Genomic DNA, 10,061 nt, shown 5'->3' with positions numbered 1-10,061 from the left:
AAAGAACATTAAAGACACGAGGAAAATTCTGGAAACTTTTTTTTTGTTTAAAATTCGTGACTTCTGTTTCTCTGAGACGAAAATTAATCCTGCGTGTGATGGATACGATTTCTTTTTTCTTAAATTTTGACGTCCAGACACGATATTGTCCAAAAACGAAAGCTTAGAAATGCGTCTATAAAGAGACCGAATGTCCAAGCCCAAGCTTCTTTGTTTCTAAATCGAATCGTAGGAGCGGTAAGGAGCCGAAAAACTTCAGCATTATCATGATCCGCATGTTATTGGTAGTTACCGTTGTCTTTATATTGTCGCACACTTTAGTTGTTTGCGATGATGATCATGATGATGATGAATCAGAATGCATCGAGGCGGTTACACATTACACCGAAGAAGCTTTATGTAGTGAGTATGAATTTGATTTGGCATACACTTTCCAGTAAGATAGAAAATTTCACGTGATTTGAATTTTAAGGGTCTCCGTCTCCTCACACGGGGATACTCAAATCGAACTCGAGTATCCTCAACACTCATGAGTTGACTTGAACGAGTCGAGTTGCGCCCGTTCTCCCACACCCGGCGCTACTAAGAAATATCTGAAAGCCCGGGAAAATGAGTAAAAACGACGCAGTGTTTAGTTCACCTCCTTATCTTCCTGTACATTATGAACCGGGGTAGGGAAAAAAATTAATTTTTTAGTGGTTCTATATAGCAGTGATGAAGTTGATGGGATTTTACTGTAATTATAAAAAAATAGTTATTACCCTACACTATTGTTTCCGCAAAAACGGATGAATAGAGACGAAAATTACGGCTACATCCATATAACATTGATCGTACACTATTCGTTACGGCCAACGGGAATCGGATTCCTTGCATTATACAGTACTTGATTAGAAAAGAGACTTTTATACCTGGAATTAATAAATCAGCTGATTACCTGTCAACCTTGAAAAGTGACTGCTAATTATTTATTCCAAGTGAAATTCATGTTGTAAAACCACAATTCATGTTGTACCTCCAGTACTAAATTTTCATAAATTTCGGAGTTCCCGCATCCAGGACCGAAGCCCCATAATTTCTGTTGGTCACCCCCCCCCCCCAGATGTGGTGTGATTCCCCCTATTCTCCATAATTCATTGAGTTGAATGCATCAAATCATGGTCAACTGTTACAAATCTATCGGTTTAATTACAGCAATTGTCGTTAACTAAGATTCACATACGTCAATTCATGACGAGCAAAATTTGCCAATTATATATGAACCAAAAAAACGGAATGTATTGCCAACTCATAACATCGAAGTCTTTCCTCTTTTTACACATTGTGCAGTAGAATTTTATAACTTAATGACGGTTAAAATTTTTCCATCCCATTTGAAATCAATCTGTTTGAAAATATAGAGACAATTCACTCATTTTTTTGAAATAAAATATGGTACGGAGGACAATGGCCCTAAAATACGAACGCCTTTGGAGTTTATGGTAACCTTTGGTACAGTCGAGTACACTTGCAACATACCCCGGATATAACATACACCGTGGAAATGACATGGTCTTATAATTCCCGATTTTTGTCTCCCATTCACTTCGATACATTTTCACCGCTTTAAACATGCACGGTGGTTATAACTTACGGGAAAGACTTCCTTCAGCTATAAAATAATTCGGATATAACATATTTCATGAGGAAAAAAAACAAAACAAAAACACACCCGCGGATAAACAAAATGTGCAACAAATGTGCTCGTGAAAACAAAATGTGCATTTTCTATGGGCGATGCTTCGACTCCCAGGGCAGTGGTTCCCAAACTTTTTGAATCGTGACTCCTTCCCTATACGAAGTGACCATATGTCTCGCTTTTCTGGAACATTCCCAATCTATTTTTAATACATGTGCTGTCTTAAAAGCATTTTTTGGAATGCCTTTTCTCTCGGTTCCAATTTGCGCATTTAGTGATGAATGATTGATTGTAGTATATGATATGTATACAAGTATCGAATAGATACTGTATACATGCTACTATCACTGCATACAATCATAAGCGTATACAGGCTCTTCTAACGGGAGGGGCAGTCGTATTGTGAACGGGGGGGGGGAATTTTTTTTCCATCTCCACTCTCCTGCCTATGCTAATAATGCAAATGGTTTGGGGAACGGGGGGGGGGGGGGGTTGTCCCTTCTGTACCCTGTATCCGCCTATGCTATCAATTCAATTTTGTGCTCACGTGAGCTTATTTTGTCTCCCACAATCTCAGTAATGCGATATATGCATATATGCAATTGCTAATTCGTTCGATTCCCAGACCTCACTCATAACATACACTTCTCGATTCACCAAACGTGTATGTTATAACCGAACTCGACTGTATTTATGTATTTATGTAATGTTAAAGTAAATTTTATAGGAAAACAAGGGATGATTTGGGGGGGGGGGGGAGAGGAGAAATAACAATGAGATTATTATAAATTTTTTGATAACTTTTTAAAATGATACGCTCACGATAATTTTATTCAAGGTTCGGATGATGAAATTGCCAAGATCAGTAGAGAATGTATTTCTAAAAGAAGGAGCAAAGAAGTAAGAAATTTCTTAAATGTATTTTCCATTTGTCTCACTTACGATTTTTTTTTAATTCTAATGATTCAGAAATACCATAATATTCGTATTGAACTATGATATTATATCATCATCAGCTGAAGATAAAGCATTAACAGGGACTTCCATAGATTAGTAAATAGTTTAAAAATTCATAAAAATTGAAGTAATTCGTATAAATATTTATTTATACGAAATACTTCAATTTTTGTGGATCCTCCTATTCGAGAACAACTTGTTCGGAAACCGCATTCATATATTATATGAAAATATATGAATGCGTTTCCGAACAAGTTATTCTCGCGTAGGAGGATTTTTTGCTACAGGAAAAAAAAAAGGAAATAGATCAAATTTTCGTCGATAGAGATCGCTGCGTGGAAGTAAATCACTGGAAATATGCAAATCAGAGTCCCATAAAGTTCAGAGTGTACGATTAACAGCTCACTTAATTTTCCTGTTACTGACACTTACATTTGGTTTTCATTGTGATGTTGACATTGGTGGACAAAGCACTATTGGTAAAGTTGTTGTACTTCATCCCGACGGCCAGCTGAAGGTTTGCGGACATTTCGGACACAGACGAGATTGAAGAAAGATTCGGGTCCATTGACTTCTGCCAGACTGGTTTCTTTAGCCCACCAAAAATAAAAAATCCCCCCTTCGTGAGAATAACTTTTTCGAAAACCTCATTTAAATACGCCATTTCAATTTTTATGAATTTCTAAATTATTTGCCAATTAACGAGACACCCTGTACATCCTTGTCTAGTCAGCTCTCTTATATCTAAATTGATTTTTTTACTCAACCTGTAAAGAAGTATACAGCAACGATATTTAAAATTCATGTATATAGGGTGCATAGCAAACAGGGGGGCGGGTATGGCATTTTACTGGTAAACCACTAATCCTAGAGGTATACTTCCAATTAGAAAAAGATTCTAAATAACGTGTAGTACTTAGATAACTCACTCATGTTTCAAGGGATTGTGTAATTATTAAAATTAAAAAAAAACTTGTTACATAGTGTGCCCCAAAACCCAATTATAAAGTTATAGCCCCGACTCTGCTGATGCCAACTAAAATTCAACGTTTCTGAATGAAATATTCGCTGATATATTCAAATTCGAAAAATAGAGGAAAGTTGATGAGAAAAAACAGCTCTAAATACGGAAAAAAACATTTTACCCGTATTTAACGCTGTTTTCACTCAACTTTCCTCTTTTTTTTTCGAATTTGAATATCTCAGTAAATATTGCAACGCGGAATGTTTTTTGTTGGCATCAGCAGAGTCAGGTCTATAACTTTATAATTGAGTTTTGGGGGTGATTAATTTGAGTTTGAGTTTTTTGCAAACGGGGACTGTATAAAAAGTTAAGTTTTTTATTTTAATAGGTATACAATTTCTTGAAAAATGAATTACATATCTGAGTACTAGACGTTGTTTGGAATCTTTTTCTAATAGGAAGTATACGTCTAGGATTAATGGTTCACCAGTAAAATGCCATACTCCCCTGTTTGCTATGCACCCTGTTTCGAAAACAAGAAAGAAAAATATAAGAACTGGACAGGAAAAGAAATGGGACAAAAAATGTTAAGAAGTCTCGTGGTTTCTAATATCACGTCAGCTAAAATATTCGGGAAATATCAGTGTCATTGATTATGGTCAGCCCTGTTTGGTATTAAGCTGAAATGTGGATAAATTGAAAAAAAAAATTACCGTAATTTTATTTTATTCTTAAAACAGATGGAAAAATCACTACTGGAAATGTTCGGATTGGAGAAATGGAATGATCACACCTGGGTACACATCTGCGATGACGTAGTTGACACCATCGAGAAAGTAAGAAAATATCCAGTATATAAAAATGAAAACAATATATTGCGCTGATTTTAGTAAAAATTTCCTCTTTTGACAGTAATATAACTCATATAATATACTATTATTGTAACGTTATCGGAATTTTCCTGATACTTTCAGATGAGTGAGAAAATGGAAGAAAAGGGCGCACCGTGGAAAGTAAGACTCTCTAAGACATTTTGATCCATTTTCCACTGAATAATAATTTATTTGCTCGACTAATTTATTATTTTTTACTTTTTCAAATTTTTCTGTTTGTTCTTAATGTTTCCTCTCATTATGTTTCATTACCCGTTTATATTCGAGTTTCCAACATTAGAATCTTCGTTCAAAAATGTGGTTTGATTATGTCCGACGTGATAATTACTTAATTCGTATAAGCAAGATTTTCTTATCGAAGTTCGACAGTCAGAACATTAAATAAATCTTACCATAGTCTATACAGGGTGCCCCATTAGTCGTAATGCGACCTCTATCTCATCAACCGCTCGTCGTAGAGGAATGGTTCCGGTACGAAAAATGCTCGGAATGTTTTCAAAAATCACCCTGTACCATTTTTGAGAGTGAAAATGAAGCATGTCACAAAATAAAATAAATCTATATTTTTACAAGGTCCTCCTTTCCCCTAACTTCCAATCAGAAAGTTGTTGTCCCCCTCTCTCTCGAAGTCAAAAAAAAAAAAATCACGTTTCTAAGTGCAATATTCGCTGAGATATTTGAATTTGAAAAGTAATGAATGGGACCATGAAGACATAAATGGGGGGGGGGGGAGCGTTATCCGTTAGTTTATGTCAGCCGTTCTCAACCAGTGCTCTGCAACCGGCGGCAGCTCGAGAAAAATACAAAAAAACAGTAAATTCGGAAAAATAATTATAAGTATATTTGAATAATAATATTAAATCAGTAAATTTGATGAATGAATGAAAAATAGGGCTACGGGGCTCCTCCACAGAAATTATATACCAGAAAGGGCTTCGCGAGTCAAAAAAAAGTTGAGAACCGCTGGTTTATGCTGTTGTTTTTCCAGTTTTTGAATCAAATATCTCAGCGAATATTGGACTCAGAAACGTGGAATTTGTTTTGTCGGCCTCAGGAGAGAGAAAGAGGGCAACAACTTTCTAATTAGAAATTAGAGAAAAGGGGGGGCCGTTTAAAAATTTATATATTTTTTTTATGACACACTGTATTTTGACTCTCTAAACTGGTAAAGGGTAATTTTTGAAAACATGTTAAGCATTTTTTAAATTGGAGTCATTCCTCTAGGACGAACGGTTGATGAGATGATGAGATAAAGGCCGCATTACGACTTACGAGACATACTGTATACAGTAAATCCATTCACGTAAATTTTCTTCGTAATGAAGAAAAAGGCATATTTAAGGTCCATATGACAATCGAAACGGCATGGAAATTGTTGGACCTGTTGCATTATCTGTACTTCGTTATTTATCAATATACGGGGAGGAGAAGTACTTGGACACACATTCTAAAAATTAATAACATAACAGCCATTTGACATAAAAAGATGGCTGCGCAGTTTGCACTGAAATAACTTATCATGGTCTTTTACAAAACATTTATAGTGTAATCCCGGCCTTATGTCGAGTTTTTTGTTCTTCAGCGAAACTTGTGAGTGAAGTTTGAACTTTTATTTCCATAGAAAAAATCTCTAGGATATGATAAGTATTTTAGCGTAAATCGCACCTTTTTATGTCAATTCATTGATTTGTTACTAATTTTTAAAATATTTCCACGACTTATCGTCCACCCTGTATTGTCCCTTTTTTATTATTGATTAAACTTCATTCATATTATTAGTTTTCTGAACTGTAGTCAGATAAATTGTGTATTAATTTTAATTTGCACATTTTTTCTTTCCAGCCCTGTGAGAGTAAAAAGCACATGGAGGTAAGTTCAAAACTATTCAAATGCATTACACTTTGTATTTTGGTATTGGTGTTATACACAACATAATTTACTGGTCCCGGATTATTAAATTAAACTAATATTTTGCATGGACCATGAAATAGCGAAAAGAAACGTGATATTTCAGAGTCGCAATAAATTTATTATTCATAATATTTTCCTGTGCGAGGGCGAGATATCTCGGCCTACAGTAGATGAGAGAAATACATTCGATAGCGTGCTTTCACTTCTTTCCCTCATCGAAGCGTTTTATCGGTAATCCTATGAATGGGTATTTTTTATTTTTACTTTTTGATTTAAACATTATTTATTTATTTATTTTTTGTTTTTCCTTTTCTACGGTTTGAAAGCTAAAAAATATATATACAGTTTTATCACTTATATGTGTACATCTATAGAGGGTGGGCAAAAAGTCCGTAGAAACTTTAAAAATTAATAAAAACCGGAAAAATAATCGAAATAAAAACAGTTCGCAGAGTTAGCATTGGTAGGTCACGGGAATTTTTTTTAGACAGGAAAAAACTCAATAAACAGCCGATAGGTAGCACTGATACGAGCGACTTCGGTGGAAACATGCAAATGAGACGGTTATAAGTACTTGCGCTACTAAACCATAACCAGTTCACCGTTGTAAACCGTATAAGTGGACCTTCTGCACTCTGCCGTTGTTGGATTTGTGACTCGCCTGCAATGTGTTATCCCTTGTGGTGGAGGTGGTCATGTGAAACACATACTGCTGTAATAAACGATTTGGAGGCATTTTCTGTTCGGCTGTTTTTTTAGTTATTTTTTCCGGTTTTTACGAATTTTTAAAGTTTCTACGGATTTTTTGCCCACCCTGTATGTATACATACATATATATACAAGGAAAAGGTCCTAAGTAGACGTGTTCAAAAGGTTTTGAAAAAAATTCTAAATGATTCTGCTCATTTAAATATGCACAAAAAATACGGAAGAATTATGGGTCACTCGAAAAATATTGTAAATGTAAATTGTAATATTTTGAAAAGCCTATAGAAGCCAAGAATGAATTAGAAAATCCCGCAACCCTACAGTATTAGAGTGTGGTGTCATTCAAACAACACATGATCAAGCATAGCACAGACAAAGAAGGGGGAAGACAAATGACATCTGTCTAGAATAGAGAAAATTGAGGAAAAAAAGTAGAAAAAGAAAGTGTGGGAAAAAGGTATTTTGAAGATATATCATCAAGAATCGCGAGAGGTGATGAGTAGCCGACTGTTATCATTTTCTATATTTTTTTGCAGCTTTAGTAATTGCATTCCGACGCTAATTTTTTTAATGTGTTTCTATATGAGATGAATGTACTCTTATTTTCTCATAATTTTTTGAGGACGACACTTTGGAACTTTTTCTTGTTAGTAGTATTATTACTGTATAGCATTTTCACTTCCAAATAGGGAAGACATATGGAAGCACCACTATAACATAGAACTCACTCCGATAACATAAATACAAGTGCATGTACGGTCAAGTAGTTGTATTGTATACATTATAATAATGAAGTGGTTGGGAAAAAAAGGGAAACCGGTTACACATTCATCTCTATTTCCCCTTCTCTTTCATTTCCTATAAATTAAAACAAAAGATATCAGTTTCTGAGATATATCGCTGGTATTTCAACTGCGCATTGTTCAAATTTGCAGCCAAAAGCCCATACATATAGTGGTTAATCAAGAGTAAGTAATCGTTTCACTGGTATAATCACACAAAAAAAGACCAACAAAAACCCCAAACACACTAAAAAATACGAAATTCCTGATGCATTTCGACACACTATGGGTGATGCCTCATCAGAGGTTATATTCTGAAGAGGCGAAGAAGTTATTATGACATTACGTGATATAGTAATCTCGTATCACGCTGACCGGGGATCCAACTTAGATTGGTTACCAAATCTTAACTCCCGGTTGCTTAGCGGAAAGACATACGTGTGTGTACAAGCAAAACGTCGTACTTAGAATTAAGCTGAGCTCCTGCATGGACGCCAGTCCAGTGCAATATTGTTATCGATTGCTTTGCAAAATGGATTTATTTGATTGGTCTATTCAACTTTTCAGAAGAATTTTCGAAAAAAGCGGGAGGGGAAGAGAAATACCAATGAAATGACTCCGTTTTGCAAACTACCAATCGGAACGCTGCATTAAACTTACATGAGGACGCTCGGCTTCATTCTGACCACGACGTTTGACTTTGTTCAGAGGTATTTTTTCCCGTTGTGCAAACGGGATTCAATATTTGGTATCCAATTCAAGTGGGATCCCCGGTCAGCGTAATAATGGTTATTATATGTATCTTCTGAAGACGATAACTCATAGTGAGTCGAAATGCATTATGGAATTTCCGTATTATTATTATTTCTCTGCATTTGCCTTTTCGTTGGTTTTCTTTTGTTAGGGGTTAAGAAATATATTGAAAACGTTTCTTTTTATAAGAAGGAGGGTCGGTCGTTCCTTCTTCCCCCCCCCCCCCTTAAATTTACGCCAGTTGAGGTGAAGTGTGCGTGTATTTTGGGACCTCAAAGTAGCCGCTGGAAGTTGAACAGTGTTCAACGATTTTTTCCCGGAATATCCGTACACATTAATTACCATTAGAGCCAGTGTTGCTTGAATTAATGTATTAATGATCTATTTCAAAATTAAAATTCACATTTGTTGAATTTTTTTTTCCATAACTTTCTGGAAAATGGATTTATTATTCCGTCAATAACTATAATAACTATTGTTTGATAATGAGAATCTCCGCTAGATTTTTTTTATGCTTGCTCTTTTCAGACTTGTATGGAGAAAATGGAACACGACCACGACAAGAAATGAATATTAATGGAGAAGAAATTTAAACTATTTCATTGCTTATAAATAATCTTGTTTTAATGATTTATTAAAAATATAATTTAAGTTGTGATAAAAAAAATAATCTAACAACAGCCTTTGTTATTTACGCAAAAAATATTATATGCATGGCTTTTCACAACATTTATTTGCTGGCACATTTGTTAACATTTCCGTGAATAAATTTGTATATGTGCTTTTCTGAATAATTTCTTCACGATATTTGTCTGTCGATACAGTAGTTGCCTGAATCACAAAATACATGTTCATAAGAGCGAATAAGCGGGCTTTGGACCAGGGTCAAATTCGGAGAGTTGGTGGTCAAGAAAATTCAACTAGAATGCGTGTGTGTGGGAGCCATTACAAATATAATTTAACTAACTGTTAATCACGGCGTCGCTCGTGTGGATTCGGTAATCTGATAATTGCTTGGTGATAATTTCCCCCATATATAATATTTGAATCGCCCGTCATGGACCCCCTAGGGGGATGAATTTTTTAGAAATCCCGTCGAGTGGGTATGTAAATTATGAAATAAATACTGACTAAAATTCATATTTACGGCTTCAGCGATTTAGGTTCAGTGATGATTGCTCCATATAACTTTTGAACCCTCTCCCTAGGCCGTTGAGTTTTGAAAAATCCCTTCTCAGTGAGTCTCTACATTACAATATAAAATTACTGACGAAATTTCATACTTCAGAGGTTTCAGCTCAGCGTGATTTCTCCATGTGACTCCCCCACTTTATTGAACCCCCGCCCCCCGATGGGGTCGAATTTCGAAAAACTCCTTCTTAGTTAATGTTGAAGTCTGTGTGAAGTCTTAATGT

General features: G+C 35.3%; 1 protein-coding gene across 1 annotated transcript; it reads left to right on the top strand.

Annotated features, from left to right (window-relative positions):
* The first annotated feature begins 215 nt into the window (after positions 1-215).
* Positions 216-9,435, top strand: LOC149077290 (uncharacterized). Its single transcript, XM_089245063.1, has 6 exons — positions 216-402; positions 2,517-2,578; positions 4,340-4,435; positions 4,574-4,612; positions 6,335-6,361; positions 9,175-9,435. The coding sequence occupies exons 1-6, from the start codon at positions 267-269 to the stop codon at positions 9,214-9,216; spliced, it is 402 nt and encodes a 133-aa protein (XP_089101189.1). The 5' UTR covers positions 216-266; the 3' UTR covers positions 9,217-9,435.
* The last annotated feature ends 626 nt before the right edge of the window (positions 9,436-10,061 follow it).

Source organism: Pholcus phalangioides, unplaced genomic scaffold (assembly GCF_987345545.1).
Source record: "Pholcus phalangioides strain wild (caught in Gottingen) unplaced genomic scaffold, Ppha-v1.0 ptg000015l_1, whole genome shotgun sequence".
NCBI classification, from domain to species: Eukaryota; Metazoa; Arthropoda; class Arachnida; order Araneae; family Pholcidae; genus Pholcus; species Pholcus phalangioides.
This window is presented reverse-complemented; position numbering and strand designations above follow the sequence as displayed.

What these genes read in the sequence shown, in the direction of transcription:
- LOC149077290 (XM_089245063.1), top strand. Translation starts at nt 267, where the DNA reads ATGATCCGCATGTTATTGGTAGTTACCGTTGTCTTTATATTGTCGCAC. An exon ending in CTAAAAGAAGGAGCAAAGAA is followed by an intron (nt 2,579 to 4,339) that starts GTAAGAAATTTC and finishes TTCTTAAAACAG; the next exon opens with ATGGAAAAATCACTACTGGA. An exon ending in AAAAGGGCGCACCGTGGAAA is followed by an intron (nt 4,613 to 6,334) that starts GTAAGACTCTCT and finishes TTTTCTTTCCAG; the next exon opens with CCCTGTGAGAGTAAAAAGCA.